Source organism: Benincasa hispida, chromosome 9, assembly GCF_009727055.1.
Source record: "Benincasa hispida cultivar B227 chromosome 9, ASM972705v1, whole genome shotgun sequence".
Lineage (NCBI taxonomy): Eukaryota > Viridiplantae > Streptophyta > Magnoliopsida > Cucurbitales > Cucurbitaceae > Benincasa > Benincasa hispida.
The window spans coordinates 32,794,435-32,816,947 of record NC_052357.1 but is presented as its reverse complement, the minus strand read 5'-3'; the positions used below and the strand labels follow the sequence as shown (position 1 = coordinate 32,816,947).

Below are 22,513 nucleotides of genomic sequence, written 5' to 3'. Positions count from 1 at the left end.
GGTCAATTTGTTCCACCAATCTATTAAATGAAGTAAATATTATAGGATACTTTTAGCTGAAACTTTTCCAGTTGACTATTTACTTGCTTTATTTTTAGTTTAAAAACCATCATTTGCAAATCTCTAAATAAAATTGAAAGAATTTTGTGATAGGTAAATAAATTAAATACCTGATCTCTAAATGATGATACTCAATCACTAATCATTTTACTATATTATAATTTGATGCATACATTTATGCATATCAATAATATTTTTAAAAAAAAAGTATTAAAAAGATAGGATTTCAAACGACTGAAAACAGTATTTAGGTAACGTTACATATGGGTCCTCAATACAAAAGTTATGAGAACTAATGCTTGAAAAAGAGGTAAAAATTAAAAAAAAGAATAATAATAAAGTTAGGTTAGAAATAACTATTCCCTTGAGAAGTTATATATAATGATAAGTGGTAAGATTTGCTTCATCATAAAAAAGAAAGTGGTATGATTTAATCCTCCAATATTGTGTGGTTGGTGTATGCTTTTTTCAAGTAAAGGCTTGAAGTCTTGAGATCCAAAAAAAGCAAAGGCAACCCCCAGTGGCCCATCCCATCCCTTAACCATTCAGATTCAGCACACCCTTCGCCGCTCCCTGCCGCAACTTTTCCATCATTCCCATAACCTTCTCTCTCTCTGCGGAATCTTAATTCTTTGTGGCGCCATTAATGCACCATTCCTATTCCCCAGAGCAGTTTCTCAACAACGAGATAACGTACCTATGAACAGGGTGGCCTGAGAGCTTGTGAAACAATCAGGATCTCATTGGTTTCTTCGAATTTCTCTGACACAACTTCTTACACTGCCCATTCCTTCCATTTTCGTTTCTTTTACTTCCCTTTTAGGCCTAGTTTTCTGCTTCTGTGGTGATTCCATTATCTGGGTGCATTGTCTTTTCGATGCTCATTTGATTTGTAGCTTCGTTTTTCACAAATTTTGCAATATTCATTGAGACCCAAGTGGAGTTCATTTAATTTGTTCATTTGATGAGTTGGGTTTCCCGTTCGTGTGACAAATCTTTCCTTCTACCCCTGATCTGACCTGGGTGTGGACGGTTTTTGGAGTTGGGTTTCTTCAATTGAACTTCTTGTTGTTTGTTAATTGCTCTTTCCCCCTCTCTTTGGGATTTGGGATTTGGTGAAATCTGTCAATGGACGTTTCAGGTGAAGAGCTTTCGGATTTGGAGGTTGAGAATGGAGTAAAACATTGCGGGTTTGAGGATGAACCTGAAACTATTGCTATAATGGATGCTGTGAAAGTTTTGTTGCAGGGTTTGGGGGAAGATATTAACAGAGAGGGCATCAAAAAGACCCCTCTCCGTGTGGCCAAGGCTCTTAGAGAAGGAACAAGAGGTGAGAGTTGCTTTATTTCATTGTCTTTATTTTAGTCGAGTAAGCCTCAGAGAGGCACTAGTTTATAAAGACTTGCCACTATTGATTGTGCATGTGTGGTTAGGTGAGTTTTGTCTGTTATTTCTTAATTTGTATCATCGTGCTCACTTTCTTAGCTGTGTTTTTAAGAGATTTTGTACCATCTGTTTGCTGTTTTTTGTACGTCGCTCATGATATGGCAAGTAAATTCTTTGAAATAATTTAAGGTATAGTGATTGTTTGGACGTCTTTCAAAATATTTAATGGAAGTATATATGCTAACTGTTCTCTTGGTTTTATTAGTTCTTAATAATTGTTTTTAGATAGAGAAACTATTGTTCACAGCTAACTACAAAACTGCCTTTAAGTTTCTAAAAACTTGAGATAGATGAAAATTCTTATATCATGCTTGCGAGGAATTTTAGTGTAACGAAAGTATGTCACAGGTAGAGTTTCTTCTAATTTATGGCTTCTATGTTCGTTTTTCAATAAATTTTTCAGACCCCACAACCCCTCATTTACTTATGTTATTTATTGCTGTGCAAGCCTCCATCCCCCACCTTTCCAACCTTCCCCGCCTTCCCCACCTTCCCCATCTTCCAGTTTTTTAAAACATTAAGAAAAAGATTTTTCTTGTTGAAATGTTTCTGGAAGAGAGTCCCTTGGTTTGGTATTGTCTATGTTTTTACACTGAAAAACAGAACATGAATCCTTTTACCACCTCTTATTGCCATAAGGCAGGAATCAAGTTTCTAGTCATCTTACTCTTTTTTTGTTGTTTCTTCTAATGTTAAAAGAACTATCTAGCACTTGCTAATTGTTATAGTCTATAGGAGGCAGCAGACTACTTCACCCTTTTGTTAGTACCGACCACTTACACTTACTATTACCATCATCAGTTTGTCCTTTATAAGGAACTCAAGAATACTGTCTTACAACCTATAAAACAGATTATGTTCAAGTAAGGTCATAACTCACTTTGTTCTTTAGTGTTGTCTAATTCTCAACTGGTCCTCACTGATGACTGATCTCGTCCTACTTTTTGGTTGCTGGTGCTTGATGAAATTTAGTTATGGATTTGTTGTTGCTCAATCATCCGTGGTTATAGAAAAGGGAAAGAGAGGGATGACCAGTGAGGGGAGGAGAATAATTTATTTTCAGTTTTCTAATTTTTAAAATGACGTTTCTTTACCAACTTTTCTTCTTCAAATTACATTTGAAGTCTAAGCCAAATATGTAGAATAGAAGCACAAAATGTTTTTAATAAATTAATTCTACAAACTTGAAATTTTATAATTTGGATGATGATATTGACTAGGTCTTTCGTAATTGTACATAGATGGACATGAGAACTGCAGGGCTCTTCACAATGCATAGCTTATTTCAGAATTTGTTCTGAGATTATGAATATATTGTGTTTTGAGAATTAGGAGCATTGTATCCTTATTTGGGCTCTCTTTTGCTGCGTTAAATCTGTTCATGCGGTGTATGACTTGAAATATAACGCCTGGATGTTTTCATAAATCGAGTTTTGGTTCTAAAGGACTTGTGAACTTGGATAATACTAGTCAACAATTTTAAAAAATAAAACAGAAGCAAACAGAAGGAAAAGAAGGTAAGATGAAGAAATTGTCTGGAAAAATAGGAAATTAAAAACACTGATAAAGTTTCAATAGAAATAATTGTGCTGGTGAAAATGAACATTGTCATCTCTTCAATCATGTACTCTATTTTATTTCAGGCTATGGACAAACAGCGAATGACATCATTCAAAGTGCTTTATTTCCTGAAGATGGACTGCATAATGGTGTTGGTCAGGCTGGAGGTGCAGGTGGGATTGTAATTGTCCGAGATATCGACTTCTTCTCATATTGTGAGTCATGTCTGCTTCCATTTCAAGTGAAATGTCATGTGGGCTATGTTCCATCTGGTCAACGAGTTGTAGGGCTGAGCAAGCTCTCTCGAGTGGCAGATGTTTTTGCAAAACGACTTCAAAAGCCTCAGCGTCTGGCCGATCAGATTTGTTCAGCTCTGCAACATGGTATCAAGCCAGGAGGTGTTGCTGTTGTACTTCATTGTTTGCACACTCATTTCCCCAGCTTGGAGTCATTCTTTCTCGACTCGAAATCCCCGGGATGGTTCAAAGTGCAGGTTCAATCTGGTTCAGGAGCTTTTGAGAGCCAAGATGCTGATGTCTGGGTGGACTTCTTCAGTCTTCTAAAATTTAGAGGCACATATATGAGGAAAGCTGGTGCACCAGATTCAGATGCTCAACATTGGTGCCCATCACATTTTCCTTCAGCTTCGAAATTCTCGACCAAACCCGAATCATTAAATCTAAGAATGACCGCTGCAGTGACATCAATTTTGAGGTCGTTAGGTGAAGACCCATCAAGGAAAGAGCTTCTTGGAACACCTGGTCACTTTGTGAACTGGCTAATGAACTTCCAAAACTGTAATGTGGAAATGAAGATGGATATGAAGAAGCTCAATGGATTTGCTAATGGCAGAACTCATTTTGATCACAATGAGAACGGTAGCCTCCCCGAGAAACAAATTCAATCAGAGACGAATTTCTTGTTCTGGTCTCAATGTGAGCACCATTTACTCCCCTTCTATGGCGTCGTGCATATAGGATTTTTAAGAGATGATGGACTCACTCCCCTTGAGAAATCACTTATAAACTCAGTAATACATTTTTATGGTTTCAAGCTTCAAGTTCAGGAGAGAATGACCAGGCAGATAGCAGAGACGGTTTCTTCATTATTAGGAACAGACGTGGTAGTCGTTGCGGAAGGAAGTCATACCTGTATGATCTCAAGAGGAATCGAGAAGTTCGGTAGCACAACAGCTACAATTGCTGCGCTTGGTCGGTTTTCATCAGATGCAGCTGCAAGATCCATGTTCTTGCAGAGCATTCCACAAACTACCATTGGAGAACTGTAAGGTCAAGCTTATGAATTATCCCTTTGCATTTTACCGGAGGTTCTTACTCGGTGTCGTTGCACCAATATTGTCTGCTTCCTCCTGAGACCTTTTCACAATAAACTCTTGGGTCGTGCCAAAGCGTTGGAACGTCATAGATAAGTTTTGCTCAATTTGATTAGTAGCTACATACACAACTGGCTGGCAGGTATATTTTGTGGGTCATTATCCCATTTATAGTCTATTTAGCTGTTTTAGTACAAAGGGATCCAAAAGGGGTAGCCGTTTATACTTTATTTGTTGGTTAGGAGCCCAGGAGTTATAGCTTTTCAACAGTTTTCATGGCCAAATTTGGTGCAATTTTATTACTAGGATGTATATCAATGAAACACTGAAACCTATATTTGTATTGGAGTCCACAATATATTTCTATCGTTCCTCACTTTTGGGGTCAAATCTTGCTTGCTGTGGTAAATGCATTTGTTTTTTCTGTACCTTCCAAAGTTTCTATGATTATGTTAAAAGTGGTCCTGAAAAATCCCAAAATCGCCTAAAATATGGTTAATTTTAAATGTTGCACTGCTTCTATAAGGTTTTCAATTATATTGTGAATTTTAAAATTCATTTTTGTAAGTTTATTAACATGATTATTTGGATATTGACATAGAATGTAAATTGAATTGACAATGCTCGAGATGTGGAGATACAAAAAATTTGCATGGAATGGCAAAGCAATAATGTAATATCTTTATTGTCGAAAAAAATTTAATGTATAATCCTCTCTTACAAAAATTAATATGGGTATATTTAAAAATGATTTTGAAATAGTTGAAACACTTCGATTAATTATTCAAAATCAATTGAATCATGATTATCGCATGATCAAAATTGAATTTGAAATCATTAGGACCATATTTGATAGTGATTCTAAACAGCAAAAACGATAGATATAAGTTGAGATGATAGCAATTGCCATAATATCTATGTTCTAGGTCATGATTCGAATCTAATGCCTTTAATATTCTCCTGCAACTTCACAACATTATTATTATTTGCCTTGAACTACATAACCAAAGAAGCTGCATTTTATTGGTATAGATAATAATTATTAATTCTTTTACCTTAATCGTACGTTCATATCTACTAGATTCTCCTCATTCAGTATGGTCTTTGTTCATTTCTTAGTTCATTCACTTGTCCCTTCTCTACCTTAGCGTTACACTCCCAAACATAGCTTGACATGTCTTCAGCACCAAAATTGAGTTGGAATTATTGACAAATATTTTGTAGTAATTTGAAGTATAACAAAAATGATTTTAATCCTCCCAAACAAAGCGGGCGTCAATGAGAGTGAGTGGACCTAAAAATTTTGCTTCGGATGTGTTTTGTGGTACTGCAAAAATTCTAACTCATATATGAGGAGAGAGTGAATTGTCTAATAGCATCCACAGAATCATCACAATATGGACAGAAATGTCTAATTGAAACGGTTAGTATTTCAGCATTGTCCCACACTGTACAATCTGTAAACAATATCATTTACCCACCGATTGTTTAGTAGTCGGTGCCACGTTATTTCAGCAAACTCTGTACACACTAACAAAAGAAGATTCTGAAGTCCAAGACACTGTCCCTTCTTTACTCCTCGAGCCACAAATGCCGAATCTCATGCCAAACTATCTCCAATACGTTCTTCGGCTCCTGTTGCTCGGGACGACGATGAACAACGTACACCTGATACATATAAGCTGAGATGATAGCAATCACCATAATGGCTAGAAAGTTGATATTTGCTGCTGATATGGAGAACATATGATCCTGCAAGTTAAAAATCGATTTTGATTAGTGGTCCCTTGGTGAAGTTGTAACACTCTTAGGTTTGAAAAAAAATCAGAATACTCTATTCATTCACCAAAGATATGAATATATACAAGTGTACAAAGCATAGAAAAGAAAAATATCACAAAATATTTACAAGAATGAAAAACCCTAACTATAGAATTATAACACCCCTTCAAGTTGGAACATATATCTTAATCTTGCCCAACTTGTTACATAGATAATCTATACATTTTCCATCCAATGCTTTCCTGAAAATATCTCCTAATTGTTCTCCAGTCTTCATATATCCTATAGATACCAACCCTTGTTGAATTTTCTCACGTACAAAATGGCAATCAACTTCAATATGTTTAGTCTTTTCATGAAGTACTAGATTAGATGCAATATGAAGTGCTGCTTGATTATCACACCACAACTTTGTCGGGATGGTGATTTCAAATCCCAACTCAACAAGAAGTTCATATATTCAAATCAATTCACACACAAATTGTGTCATTGCTCTAAGTTATGATTCCGCACTTGAAGTGACACCACATTTTGTTTCTTACTCTTCCAAGAAATCAAATTGCCACCAACAAAAACACAATACCCTGAAGTTGATCTTCTGTCTTCTTTAGATCCTGCCCAATCGGCATCTGAGAAACATTCAATATTAGTATGACCATAAACCTTATATAATAAACCACGCCTGGGAGCAACCTTCAGATAACAAAGAATCTGTTCCAATGCAGCCTAATGATCAACTGTAGGGCATGACATGTACCAACTCACAATACTTACTGAATAGGTTACGTCGAGTCGAGTCACTATAAGGTAATTAAGTTTTTCCACTAACCTCCTATATCTTTCAGGATCTTTTAGCAATTCTCCATCTTTTGTGAGTTGTAAGTTGGGCATCATTGGGGTACTACATGGCTTAGCCCCTAGCTTTCCTGTTTCAGTCAACAAGTCAAGTACATATTTTCTCTGTGATAATAGAATTCCTTTCTTGCTTCTTATTACCTCAATTCCAAAGAAGTATTTCAACATACCCAAATCTTTTGTATGGAATTGACTGTGAAGAAAGGTCTTTAGAGACTGGATACCTAAAGCATCATCACCAGTAATCACAATATCATCCACATATATGACTAACAAGATGACACCACCCTCAGATCTCTTAAAAAAAATCAAATGATCTGACGTGCTCTTCCACATTCCAAAGCTTTTAATCACATGACTAAATTTTCCAAACCAAGCTCGTGGGCTCTGCTTTAATCCATACAAGGATTTACGAAGGTGACACACCGTTCCATTCTCCCCCTGAGCAACAAACCCTGATGGTTGCTCCATATACACCTCTTCTTGAAGATCACCACAAAGAAATGCATTTTTAATATCAAGTTGATGTAAAGGCCAATGATTGATTGAAGCTAATGAAATAAACCAACCTCACAGACGCTATTTTTGCTACAGGAGAAAAAGTATCAACATGGTCAACGCCATAAGTTTGTGCGTAGCCTTTTGCTACAAGGCGCGCTTTTAACCGAGCAACAGAACCATCAGGATTGACTTTAACTGCAAACACCCATTTACAACCGATAGCCTTCTTTCCTACAGGGAGAGAAACTAAATCCCAAGTACAATTATCATCTAAGGCAGTCATCTTCTCCACCATTGTAGCACACCAACCAGGATGAGACAAAGCCTCATGAACAATTTTAGAATGGATACAGACTCTAAGGATGCAATGAACATGTGAAAGGCGACGAATGGTTATATGAAACAAAAGAGGAAATAGGATGAGCACATGTACGTTTACCTTTATAAGGAGCAATAGGAAGATCATCACTCGTTTCTGGATCCAATGACGAAGAATACTCTGGTACAGGGCATGGAACTGAAGGAGGTTGTCGTCGAGTATAGACTTTAACGATGGGTGAAAGAGTAAAGGTAGCCACAAGTAGAGATGAATCCGGAAGAGGATCGGAAGGAGAAATAACTGTGTAGACAAGGAAATCATCCTCTGATTCCTTATGCTCCCCCTGACTTTTATTCGATGAGAAAGACGGTGATGAAAAAAATGGGGTATGTTCAAAAAACATGATATTAGGAGAGACAAAGTATTTATTTAGACTAGGACAATAACACCGATACCCCTTTTGGACATGGGACTAGGACGATAACACCGATACCCCTTTTGGACATGGGAATAACCAAGGAAAATATATTTTAAGGACTTTGGATCCAGCTTGGTATGCTGAGGCCGAACATCTCGAACAAAGCAGGTACAACCAAATATTTTGGGCGGAATGGGAAACAAATGTTGCTTGGGGCATAAAGTACGAAAAGGTATCTCACCCTTAAGAATGGAAGGTGGCATGCGATTTATTAAGAAACAAGTTGTGGAAACAGCATCAGCCCAAAAGGATTTTGGAACACGCATCTGAAACATCAAAGCTCTGGCTGTCTCAAGGAGATGACGATTCTTTCATTCTACAACCTCATTTTGAGATGGAGTATCGACACAAGAAGATTGACAAGAATTCCATGGGCATCTAAACAAGACTTGAGTGTATGAGAGAAATATTTCTTAGCATTATCACTCCGTAGGATTTTAAGAGCACCACTAAACTGAGTTTGAATTTCAACATGGAAGTTACGAAAATGAGAAAGTAACTTAGAACGACTTTTCATTAAATATAACCATGTAACACGAGAATAGTCATCGACAAATGTAACAAAATACCTAAACCCTCCTTTGGACTCAACAGGACATGGACCCCAAACATCATAATGGACTAATTCAAAAAGAGCACTAGCTCGTTTATTGACTCGAGGATACAAACTCAAACGATAAAATTTAGCAAACTGACATGACTCACAATCTCAAGAAGACAAATGTTGAAGTGGTGGACGAAGACTCTTCAACACAGAGATAGACGGATGACTAAAACGACAATGCTCTTCAAAGGGAGACGACACATTTGAGCATGTGATGGTCGTAGGTGTTTGTGGTTCAAAGATGTAAAGACCTCCAAATTCACGCCCTTTACCAATAGTCTATTTCATCGTAAGATCCTGAAATAAGAAATAACTAGGAAAAAAGGAGACATAACAATGAAGATCACAAGTGAGTTTACTGACTAAAATCAAATTAAACGAAAAATGTGGTAAATTTAAAACTGATGACAAAGAAATTGATTTAGTAAGATGGACGGTTCCTGATCCTAAAATAGGAGTGGAGGTTCCATCAGCTATAGTAACATTAGGTGAAGAGGTAGATGTACAAAGGTTAGAGAATAAACTGGGGTTACCTGTCATATGGTCTGTAGCGCCAGANAGCTATAGTAACATTAGGTGAAGAGGTAGATGTACAAAGGTTAGAGAATAAACTGGGGTTACCTGTCATATGGTCTGTAGCGCCAGAGTCAATGACCCATTTTGACGTGGAGGAAATAAGGGATTTAGAAATGTTACCTATCTCTACGATGTCGTAATGGAAGTAGAAGATGATGCCCTCAATGACTCTTGATACTGCTGAAATTTAGCAAACTCCTCTGTAGAAATCGTAATTGACTTGTCAAGATTATCAGGAGTAGAGGCGACATGTGCAGAGGGTGGTGGCATCCTCTGACCCTTATTCAGCAATCTTCTGCATTCACGCTTCGTATGGCCACGTTTATGACAATAATAGCAAATAACACCTCCTGGATTTGATCTTTGGCTATTGGGATGACCTTTGGAACTATTTGATTCAACCCCTTATTACCTCTATAATCATTTGTGTGCCCAATCAAAGCACTACTAGAATCAGATGACGTAACTACCTGTGTCTTTTCAGTACGAAGTATTTGAGTGTAAGCTTCTTCCAACGATGAAATATTTGAGCTTGAAAATACTCGATCTTTTCATATTTAGGTGCAAGACCTACTAAAAAGCTCATGATAAACAACTTTTCACGTTGAGCCATTAGAACTTTTGGATTCGTGCTGATTGGCATCAAGGCATTGAATTCTGCACATGTATTTTTAACCTCCATAAAGTAGCTTGTAAGAGATTTTTCTCCTTGATCAGGTTGATATAAAGTCTTACAAACATCAAACACTCTATTAATGTTCTCTTTCTCTGAATAAAGGAAATCCAAATATTCCATTAGTTCCTTGACTGATTCCCAGTGATTTACTAGTTCAACAATTTCTCGGTCAATAGAATTCTTGATTTGTAGAAGCATTCTTGAATCGTCCCACCACCAAATCTTCTTATTAGCATCAATCGGTGGCTCTTCTGTGATGTGATCATCCATCTCCATGCTCCTAATAAAGTGGTGAACATTTGATCTCTATGAATAGTAGTTGGATCCATTCAACTTGTGTTCAGTTACTTTTGACACCATAGAAACAATCTCAGTCATGACTATTAGTTTCTTATCAGCCATTACCTCAAAAACTAGGCACCGGACAGTAGAGAATCAAACCCTAATTTAGCGAAGAGATGTCTTTACAAGCAGTGAGTATATCTATATATTCCAAACAAACACACCACCAAGAAGAGTCAACAAAACTGAGGAAACCCATAGAAGACGAACCAAAATCAATGGCGCACGCGCCTACACGTGCCGGCGTGTGGACGGACGGAAAAGAGGAACAAGTGGGGCGTGAGCCTTTACACTGGTCAGATGGTATCCGAACTTTGGGATTTTGTAAATCGGCGGCTGGGCTCCTCAACGGACTGGGCGGTGTCGAAAAAATAGCCTTTTTTCCCGTAACGTCGGCTAACGACGGCGAACAAACCAAAGACGACAACTGTGAGCAAAAGTGTAAACTCACCTCTCCACAAAACCCTAAACATATCACAAACGAATTCTAAATTCTCAAACCCCAAGGTTCACAAAACCCTAAGTTTGTTTAGAGAGCTCTGATACCATGTAAAACTCTTAGGTTTGAGAAAGAATCAGAATACTCTATTCATTCACCAAAGATATGAATATATACAAGTGTACAAAGTATAGAAAAGGAAAATATCACAAAATATTTACAAGAATGGAAAACCCTAACTATAGAATTATAACAAAAATATTGAATTGTTTGATACACATGGATATCTTGATATTTAAAATGTAGTTGGCTGATTTTTATTACAAATAAAACTTAGAGCAACAAGTCCTGCATGTCCAAGACATTGTCAAGATCAAGAACATTGTTACGTGATGGGCAGCAAATTTTACATAACATTTTTTCCTTATCTGTTAGGGAGATTCTACGGATTTTATGACCGGTTGTTTATTTTCTTATAGAGATATTTTATTCTTTCCTTGAATATCTTCTCAAAGCTAGCCACCATATTATATGATAGTGTTTTCATTTTTAAGGTTAGCCTCCTTATTAAAAAAAGGTGGACATTGACTATTTTGAGCTTAGGATTTGTCTAATAAGCCTTAGCCTTCATGTATTGTTGTTAAAATCTTTGTATCTCTTTGTTGAGATCTAGTTTTCGACAGCCATTTGTTAGGCCCCCAATCGTGAATATGTGTGTTAGACAAAAGAAGTGGTTTGATGACAGTGGGCCTAGCAACTAATTAGGTCATTTGTGTTTAGTTGATGTTTTGGGGTTGTATATTTTGTATTGGTTAGGTTTGTTGGGTCTTTATATATATTTTGTGGGGTTGTGCCCTTGGTATATATGTTGTGCTATTGTATGTCCCTGATATTAAATAGTGGCTTAAGAGAGGTCTGACACTCTCGAATTCAGTCGGTTGGTGTGTATCTTTTTAGTTAAATATGTATAATATCACATGGGGTCCTAGTGTCCTTACAAGTGGTATCATAGCACTTTTACATCCTAGGAAGGTGGTCGAAGATGATGCAAAAACAAATAGAGGATTGGTTAACAACAACGTAAGTGGAGATAAGACAAATAAGGAAAGAACTATAGAAACTTCCAGCGATGGAAAAAGGGATGAAAACAGTTTCGCAAGAAATGAAGTCTAGAAAACTCTGAAGCTCTTTGGAGCTGTTAGGGAAAACGGAAAAAGGGAAAAGAAACATGGAGCTAATGGAAGTAGCCGTTGGAAAAAGGAAGTTTCGTGTGCGGGGCAGTAGCAACTTCCAAACAGACGGGTTGGTGGAGAAAGGGGAGCCTTTTCGGAACAAGTTCGCGAATGGGGATGGTGATAGAAACAAGTTTAAGAAGGTGGAAATGTCGGTGTTCAATGGCGAAGACCCGGACAGGTGGTTTCTCAGAGCGGAAAGATATTTTCAACTCCACCGTTCATCCGAAACAGAAAAGCTTATCGTAGCAGTGGTAAGTTTTGAAGGCCAAGCACTGCAGTGGTACCATTGGGCAAAAAATCGTAGAAAGTTCAAAACTTGGGAAGATTCGAGGAAAAGAATGTTTTATCGTTTCCGGCCGGGTAGAGACGGTAACGTGTGTGCAAGATTTTTAAGAATAAAGTAGCTAGGAACGGTGGCCGAGTATAGACAGAAATTCAAGGAGCTTTCGACATCGTTGCCTCATCTCGCCGACGAAGTCTTGGAGTGAACGTTTGTAAATGGGTTGAACCTGATGGTTAGGGCTGAGATGGCTTATTTTTGTCCGATTGGGCTAGAGCAAATGATGAGTGTAACCCAACTCGTAGAGGACAACAGTTTGACAGAGACTAAATAGGCCCAAGTGGGAGGCCCAGCAGGAGATTTGAAAGTTGAATCGAGAAGTGAGCCCAAAATTGATGTGAAACCGATGGGAAAAAGTACGAATGGCCTGTTGACGCGTATGATTACAATCCCTGAAAGATTGCCGTCAAATTGAAAAGAAAACCCATACAGACGTTAGACCGACTTGGAAATGCAAGCAAAGAGGGATAAAGCCTTTGCTACCATTGTGACGAAAAATATAGTCCAGGTCACCGTTACAAGAACAAGGAGCTCCATTTGTTAGTCTTCTCAAACGAAATGGCTGAAAGCATGATAATCGGAAACAATGAGATGCTTGAGTTATCGGCGGAAAAAGGGGAAGTCATGCCTTTCGCAGAGTGATCACTGAACTCGGTGATGGGGTTACCACGTCGGGGACCATGAAATTTAAGGGTTTCATAGTTGAGTAGGACATATTGATCATGATAGACTGTGGAGCCACTCACGACTTCATCTCCCAAAAGTTGGTAGAGCGGTTGTAATTACCTTTAACGGAAACCACGAGTTACGTCGTGGTCATGGGTTCCAGAGAAGCCGTGTGAAGGAAAAGGAGATCTGTAAATTGGTGGTAGTGAGTCTATCGAAGATGGTGATTCAGGAGGACTTCCTCCGGATTGAGTTGGGTAATTTGGATTTGGTGCTTGAAATGCAGTGGCTGATGAAACAAGGAGCCATGACAGTTGACTGAAAAGCTCTTAGCATGTCGTTCACTATAGGTTCATCGAAGGTCGTGTTCCAGGGAGACCCGTGTTAGCTCGCATGGAAATATCTCTAGAGATGTTGTCGAAGACGTGGGAAGGAGGACCAAGGGTTCTTAGTTGAGTTCAAAAAGCTTGAGATCCAGAGCTCAGAATTTATAACAGACACGAGGTACCCTCATCTCGGCCAGCTATAGACGGAATACGAGGACGTGTTTACATGCCAGAAGGATTACCCCAGCGTGGGCAGTCGATCATCGGATAACCCTCAAAGAAGGCCATGAACCAGTAAATGTGAGACTGTTTAAATACCCTTACACCCAGAAGGAAGAGATTGAATGACTCGTGGATGAAATGTTACAGGCAGGAATAATCTGATCAAGTGTGAGCCCCTATGCCAATTCGATCATTTTGGTAAAGAAGGACGGGAGCAAGAGGTTTTGTGTGGATTACCTTGCTTTGAACAAAGCTACCGTTCTCGACAAGTTTCTGATACCGATGATCGAAGAATTACTAGACGAGTTGCAAGGCGCGAAATTTTTCTCTAAACTCGATTTGAAATCCACTTACCACCAAATATGGGTCTACGAGGAAGATGTTTCCAAAACGACTTTTCAAACCCATAAGGGTCACTATGAGTTCTTGGTGATGCCATTTGGCCTCAGAAATGCCCTCGCCACGTTTCAGTCAATCGTGATTCCGTGAACCAAGTTTTTGTCCTCTACTTCAAAAATATTTGCTTGTGTGTGTGTGTGTTTTTAATGATATTCTAGTTTATATTCCTGATTTGCACACACATTTGGCTCATTTGATCGTGGTGTTCAACATCCTATGGAAGCATACTATGCCAACTATAAAAAAATGCCAGTTTCGTTGAGAAAGGATTCAGTATTTGGGCCATTGGGTCTCGGTTAATGGATGAAGGCAAATGGTGAGAAGATAAGAGCAGTGATGGAATGGCCCATTCTGACCACTATGAAAGAACTTCGGGGGGTTTTGGGGTTGATGGGATACTAACATCGGTTTGTCGAAGATTATGGGAAGATTTTCGCTCCACCGCATCCTCTAATAAAGAAGAATGCTTTTGGGTGTAACTCGGATGCTTCAATTGCTTTCGAATGATTGAAAAATGCTATGATGACACTACCAGTGCTCGCTCTATTGGATTTCTCGATTCCTTTTGTTATTAAGACAGACGCTTTGGGTATCAAGGTGGGGACCATCCTCTTGCAAAATCAACAACCCATTGCTTTTTTTAGTTAGGTGTTGTTCAAGCGAGCTCGAGCCAAATCCACAAACAGGAATTGATGGCGATGGTGCTGGGCATTTGGAAGTGGTGACATTATTTGCTAGGACACCATTTTTCGATACATACCAACCTACAGGCTTCGAAACATTTTCTAGAGCAGTGAGAGGTGCCTACAGGACACCGAAGGTGGATCTCACTAAACTCCTTGGCTAGATTTCGATATTCAATGCATGTCAAGCCTGCAAAACAAAGTTGTGATGCTCTCTCGCGTGTGCCACCAGTGGTTCACCTAAATGCTATTTCGGTCCCCTCTCCCATCGATGTTTCGATTGTCCAACAAGAGGTACTTGAATACCAAGTTAAACGGTTTGGTTCGACGACTCATAGGGGATGCCGACAATGTGCCTCGTTATTCCTTGCAACAAGGTAATCTATTTTATAAAAATCATTTGGTGTTATCCAAATCCTCTTCTCTGCTCCCCACTAGAATGCACATGTTTCATGGTTCGGCCCTCGAGGGTCATTCCAAATTTTTCCACACGTATAAGCGGGCGACCAGGGAACAATTTTGCGAAGGTATGAAATCGGATATCTGGAAGTATGTGGCAGAATGCACCATTTATCAATGAAATAAAACTCAAGCTTTACCTCTGTCGGGTCTCCTACAATCGTTACCTATTCCCGAGCGTGTTTGGGAAGATATTTCGATAGATTTTGTGGAAGGATTACTGAAATCCGAGGGATTCGACGCCATTCTAGTAGTTGTGGATCACTTAAGTGAGTATGCACATTTCATCACGGTCTCCCATCCTTTTTCTGCAAAAATTATTGTTGTTGCGTTTATAAAGTGGTCCGTCATCATGGGTTTCCCAAATCTATCGTGTCCGACTGAGATAAAATTTTTATTAGCCATTTCTGTACGGGATTGTTTCTATTGTGGGGTACTTAACTCAAGCAGAGTACCGCTTACCATCCTCAAACGGATGGATAGACGGAAATCGTGAATATGTGCCTAGAAACCTACTTACGTTGTTTCAGTGAGGAGAAACCCAAGTCTTGGTGGGAGCTCGTTCCCTAGGTTGAATTTTGGTTCAACACTAATTTTCATGCTTCCATTCAGACGAATCCATTTACAATTGTGTTCAGCCGAGAGCCACCACCTATGTTGGGTTTTGGAAACTATGATACGATCAATGGGACATTGGAACAACGACTTATGGAGAGAGATCGGGTGCTGACGGCCTTAAAAGCCCCAATTGTCGCTCGCACAATAACGAAAGAAATAGTTTGCAGACTTGAACCGTCAAGAGCTTGAGTTTGACGTGGACAATTATGTTTTCCTCAAGTTGCGCCCTTACTGCCAATTATTCTTAGCTTGAAATGCTATGAGAAATTGGCCCCCATGTTCTTTGGTCCTTGTAAGGTTTTGCAACATATTGAGGTCGTTGCTTATCGCTTGGACTTGTCGGCTGACGCGGCCATTCATCCCATTTTCCATGTCTCCCAGCTCAAGAGGGTTGTTGGGGACAACGTGCTTATCCAACGTTTTCCACCCCGAGTTTTTGATACTTTCAAATGGATGGTTCAGCCAGCGGAGGTGTTAGCAGTTCGTAAGTCGAATTTGAATGGGAGGGTTTAATTTCATGGCAGGGGCAATCGGATTGTGATGCCATCTAGAAGTCTATTACCCATATGCAGTGCCTATTTTTGGAATTTCACCTTGAGGACAAGGTGGATTCGAAAGGATTGGATATTGTCAGACCCCCAATCGTGAATATGTATGTTAGATGAAAGAAGCGGTTTGATGACAGTGGGCCTAGCAACTAAGTAGGCTGTTTGTGTTTAGCTGATGCTTTGGGCTTGTCTATTTTGTATCTATTATGTTAGTTGGGTCTTTATATATATTTTGTGGGGTTGTGCCCTTGGTATGTATGTTGTACTATTGTATGTCCCTGGTATTGGACAGTGACTTAGGAGAGGTCCGATGCTCTCGAATTTGGCCGATTGGTGTGTATCTTTTCAGTTAAGTATGAATAATATCACAAGGGGACCTAGTGTCCTTACACCATTGTAGAACTCGAGAGGAGTTTTCTTTTGATTTGTATTTAGAGGAGCCTAAGTACATTAAAGATGAGGAAATCTCACTTAGGGAGAAGCCTAAGTGTGTTGTATTGAAAGGATCTCATACAAAGCTTGAAAAAGCGTTATTGTGGAAGTAGGGGAGCTCAAACTTAGGGGGATCTTAAGTTAAAACTGAAGAAAAAGCTATACGCAAGTCATTGAAGAGGGAGTCTATCAGATAATTAATTTTCATTGTAATTGCTAAACTCTTTATATAGTTAAGTTTCTTTTCACCGGGCACACAGCCTCCTAGCTACCAATCCCTATGTCTTTATATTTTTATTTGTTTTTGTGTTGCTCACTTATCATACATATTTGTGACATTGTCTATGTTAGAACCATTTTATTTTTTCAAAATGAACTAAATAAGAGACATCTGAAACTTTGGATAGGAGAGGAGGAAAAAGAAAATTAATCCCAATGATGTTTAACATGTGGGCAAGATTTTATGTTGCTTAGACCAAATACCTAGCAGATGATTCTGTCAAGGAGAAATGAAGCGAAAGGACAACACAGAAAGTAAAACTTCTAACCTAACCTATTCTAAATAGGTTCCATTATTCATAGGCACATGCGGGAAAATAAACAAGGGTCTAGCAAGTGAACTATCCAAAATAATTAGAGAAATAACATTACAGAAGTTCAATAGCAAAGTGAAATCATAACTGAAACCAAATATATAAGATGGTGAAAAAAAAAAAAAAAAAAAAAAAAAAAAGACCTCTATGCAGGAACCTAGTAAGATAAATCTTGAAAATCTTTCCAAGGCTCAAGAACAAAAATGAGCCTAAAATTTGAGTGCGGGTGGCTGTTCAAAATTTAAGTGTGAAGAGAAACATCCAGGGTGGAAAAATTGTATAATATTAATGTACAAAATGAGGTGGAAGGCGTTAAACAACCAGCAAGGGTTTTCCAACTCAGCAAGTCAGAAACAACCTCTTCCAAAACTTAGAAAGGCCCCAACTTCCCATGTACCACCATATAACAACTATCATATTGTCACTAAATGCTTTTAAAGACGGCAGTTCCAAAATGTGATTCCAAACCCTCAAAAATTTCATGTCCAGGCGCCGAGAAAGAAAATATTGTCCTTAGGAAGGCGAGAAGGGTGTTGAAAGAAGAATTCAACTCTCTTTCCTCAAGACTCATCTGGTTTCTCCCATTACCACGTGGGCCTATAGGAATGAAGACTGTTGACTTCTAAAAGGTTCCACAGAAACAGAGCAAAAATGACTGAGATTTCAAGAACAGTTAGGTTGAATAATTGCAAAGGACAACTGCCCTGTCTGTGCTTGACCAAAGTGTACACCAGTAAAAGACACTCTCTCAAACACACAAAAACCCAGCTCCAGCAAGAAAGACCACTTATTCCTCCCTCCCTCTTCAACTGTACCGAAAACAACTTTTCTTCAAGAATGAAGAAACACTCATTGTCTTCCAACAACTGCATGAGAATGGCCGTCCTTCTAGTGCCTGTGATGTTTGGCCTTTTGCTCATCCTCGGACAAGGAATATTTCCAATTCAATAAAACCAATTTGACCAAAAAAAAAAGGTCTAAGAAGATAGCATATATCCAAATCCATAACAAGAGAACTAAAATGAGTAAAAGCATATGCGTAAATCTCACGAGAGGAAGAAAGAAACCTTGATCACCGTCCAGCCCTTAGGAGGAAGGTTTTTATCGGCATGCTCTAGACAGTAATGTAAAATATCAATTATTGTCAACTCCGTGACTGGATCATACCGATCTGCTAGCACAATGGAATACCGTTATTTGTTATTATTGATAAAGAAAAGATTAGAGAAAGGATTCCAGTTCCATTCCATCGATACCAAAAGAAGTTTTCAAAAGAAAAAGGAAGTGGGATAATAATGAAACGAATGAATAAATATATTAATTAAATTTCACGAGGATAATGGACACAATATTATGATACCTGGGATGTCAAATATTTGTTTTGTCGGCGGAATCCCTAATAAATTTCCTAAATGACCACGTACACGAACACGGTCCGTAAAGGAAAGTAGATCTCCATGAGTTAAAACAACAACTGGTTTATCATCTGTCAGAAGGAGAATAATTATCCTTTCTCACTAGCATGGCAACAGGAAAAGAAAAAGACAGAATGAAGGGGGAAAAAGAAAAAGATAAGACATACAACATGCAACCACCGTGAAATGTGTGAAAGATACCAAATTTTACACAACAAAAATCATCTGGTTCTTGCCTTTCAAACATGCAGTACAGATGTATACATATTGATAGGCCACAACAGCTTCCCAAACACAAATTCTCATAACTTGTATGTTAAGCCAAGTTGGACATATGGAAGTTAAGTGACTATATAACAGTAATCACCCAAAAAAAAAACATCATACTCCTTGATAATCAGTGTGGCGCAAACTAAACACATGCATAAGGAGGTATATTTAGAGTAATATAGTAATTTTCACTAACGGTTAAACTTCAGTACTTCACCCCATGCCTAGAAAAATTTGTTTGACAACATTGACCACCGACCAGTTTCACAATAAGCAAATACAATAGAATTTCCCAAAATTTTTTGAGATCAAGATAGGCTCATGTTGATAAAAATAAGTACTTAACATGAATATATTCTCCAGATATTTTCTATATTCAGATAAAGTAATCATCATAATTTAACACGACATCAAAAACCAAACGGTAAACATACTGTTTTATTTTATGATAAAATAATGACAAGTTATTCTTAGAAACATGAATCTCTTTTTAGGATAACATCCAGCTACTCTTGTCAACATGATATAATAACTTATTATGAGTGAGATAATTTCACCTCCATATGATAAATAAGGGCAATTGAATGCAGTCGTTATCACTTTGCCATAATCCTTCTGTTTATCATCACCATCTATTGATTGAAGAACTGAAAGCCCATCAACGACAAATATGACAAAATTGATCATTCTGATCACCCTAGAACGAGGGAAGCTTTGGCGAGCTTTACACCTCATTCTATTTATTAAACTTGAAGCATCAGATTTCCTGGGAAGTTATTTACAGAAATGAATGAATTTAATGAGGATTGAATTTAAAACTGACAGCAGAAGAAAAGGGTTTCAATGTTAAAACTTCAACCTGGTGACAAGCTCCCCATGGCGAACACCCTTGGTCATCCATTGTTTCAATATTTCAATGTTATCGGATGGATCATCAGACAGACCGCGTGTGTCATATAAACAAAAAGATTTCGACTTCCTGAGGATCATATATTCTTGAAGGAAAAAGGTTCCATCTTCACCAGATGAATTACCTACATCCAAAAGATATTACAAATTTTAAGTTCAAATACTAAGTACTATTTTCATATACAGAGAACACCTCAAATGAATTTAGAGAAATACACGATACTTGTGCCCTTTCTGGGGTAAAATGGTCCTCCTCAAACACCTTGGAGATCCTATTTATAAGACTACTTTTACCGGATCCTTTTGGACCAATCAATATAAGTGATGTTGTTTGTGGGATATCGTAGTCAGATAGTTTCATACCACCTACCTGCTCAATCCATGCTCCAGGAGAATAACTGCCAAATAAAGGCTAGCATGTCAATATCAGCAAAGTATAGCAGCAGTCTTGAAAATTGTAAGTATAGTACGCATTAACTATCATCAACTTCAATAACTTCGTCCTCAACTCAAACAAGGCGTTTACACCACAATTTCAGGATTACTAAGGATAATAAACTCCTTTCTCCTTCAAGAGATGTTTAGACCTTTATCCTAACACAAGTACAGGAAAGGACCATTAGGGAAGCTCTCTTTATAGCTTTCACATAGCTTCAACATTTTCCAGCTTTATGCTTCACAATTTTTTCGTTTTCATGTAATTTGAATGCACAAAAACAATAATGGTAAGAGTACAAAACCTGTTTGTTTTCTTTTTTAGAAGGTTCTCACAACTTTTAGGACATTCCTCAACAGTCAATCCCCCGAAACAAAATAAAACGATTACTAATTTGAACATATCAAGATATATTTGAGCTGAAAATTAATAGAGATACCTCAAAATTTTTTGCTTAGCCTGGTTGAAGTTCTCACTACGATTCCGTAATTGATCATAGCTCTCGATGATCTCTCTATGTACCCTATTTATCCGCCGACGACAGATATCCACATTTAAAGCAGCCGAAGAGTATTCAGACTCAATCTCATCAAATTCTCCGATGATACATCCATTTTCCACATCCATTTGATCATCCTCAGTTTGCATGCTCAGGTTATTGTTACCCCTTTTTCATCAAGAACAAGACCGAAAATAAACAAAGCCATAAAACTCATAGGGTTTCAACAGGAAAATGAATGATCCAGAGAATCTGAAACAGAGCAAACAAACCGTATACCTGAGCAGAGTGGGCAGTTGAGTAGAAATTTGCGACTGATCATGCTCCAGAAAAGAATCCCCATCTGCAATTGAGATATAAAGTAAAATCGTACCGCAAAACTACTTCGGAAAGAAATTAAACTTGCAGAAGAAACATGGAAACTAGTCCCCAACTTCTTCGATCAAAAGAACAGAAAATCGAAAATACGAACAGAGATTACCGTGAAGGATGGAAGGAGTAGAAAGAGGAACTGTATCGCCGCCCATGGTTGCGCGGAAGCTTAGGCTGTGGGAGGATAGAGAAGAAAAATGAGAGTGCGTTTTCTAGTGCGCTAACATTTTTGACGTGCTTCGTTTACAGTTGCAGCTTTCATTGTTGTTCACCAAGTGTAATTCTGAAAAGGACTGCCTAATATAGAATACCTATAATCAAGGATCAAATATCCGTCAAATTTACATAACACTTGTTCAATGTTGATGTGCATCTAAACTTTAAATTTATAAATCTAGATTGATATTTTCATAAATTTACTTAAAATATTTTCTAACGGTTTTACCCCATAAAATAAGGATGGATATAAATATTTAAAATTATATTTACCTAAATAATCATTATATGCTTTGTAAATAAGTTTTGTAATATAACACTGATGGGGAGGGAAATCTTTAGATCCTGCGTGCCGCCTACCACCACCACTAAAATATGTAAATTATACTCCCAATAGTGACATTTTATTGTTTAATTTTTATATTTATTAAATTATAAAAAAAAAAAAAAGAAAAAAAAATCTATGAACTTTATATTTTATGTAAAAAATACCTCTAAATTTTTAAAAATTTCAAAATATCCTTAAAGTTTCAAAAAGAGTTGAAAAATTATGCTTGCTCTTAGTTTTGGATAGAATTCAACTACTAACCCGTACAAATCTATTAAGATATTTAAGTCCATAAGTCCTTTGGTGCTTCCTTTATTATTATTTTTTTTATTATAGTTCATATATATAATTGAAGTGTGAAGTTGCATTTATTTATTTATTTTAGATAAACAAATGTCAAAGAATTAATAAAAAAGGGGAGTAAAAGGTTATTGAAGAAATTGGAGAAAAACAGATAGAAAATAGAGAAGTAAAACAGTATTAACAATTTCTGTTCATATAACAATAAGGATATTTTTAACTTTTTTAAAAGTTTAAAGGTATTTTTGAAACTTCTAAAAGTTTAGGGATATTTTC

The 22,513-nt window shown here is 37.7% G+C and overlaps 2 protein-coding genes and 1 pseudogene across 3 annotated transcripts; 1 reads left to right on the top strand and 2 right to left on the bottom strand.

The window, feature by feature from the left end:
* The first annotated feature begins 506 nt into the window (after nt 1-506).
* Nucleotides 507-4,789, top strand: LOC120086807 (GTP cyclohydrolase 1). Its single transcript, XM_039043597.1, has 2 exons — nt 507-1,390; nt 3,150-4,789. The coding sequence occupies exons 1-2, from the start codon at nt 1,189-1,191 to the stop codon at nt 4,352-4,354; spliced, it is 1,407 nt and encodes a 468-aa protein (XP_038899525.1). The 5' UTR covers nt 507-1,188; the 3' UTR covers nt 4,355-4,789.
* Nucleotides 4,790-5,747: 958 nt separating this feature from the next.
* Nucleotides 5,748-21,678, bottom strand: LOC120086808. Of its 2 annotated transcripts, none has more exons than XM_039043599.1 (9): nt 21,503-21,678; nt 21,301-21,364; nt 20,962-21,189; nt 20,450-20,484; nt 20,037-20,211; nt 19,735-19,943; nt 18,853-18,978; nt 18,560-18,663; nt 5,748-6,151 (listed from the first exon to the last, which is right to left on the bottom strand). In XM_039043599.1, exons 1-9 carry the CDS (start codon nt 21,546-21,548, stop codon nt 5,972-5,974), a joined length of 1,167 nt encoding a protein of 388 aa, XP_038899527.1. In that variant the 5' UTR covers nt 21,549-21,678; the 3' UTR covers nt 5,748-5,971. The 2 variants fall into 2 exon arrangements, with proteins under 2 accessions (XP_038899527.1, XP_038899526.1); XM_039043598.1 differs by having other exon boundaries at nt 20,303-20,484; nt 21,503-21,677.
* LOC120086809 lies at nt 9,517-18,553 on the bottom strand (annotated as a pseudogene).
* Nucleotides 21,679-22,513: the final 835 nt, after the last annotated feature.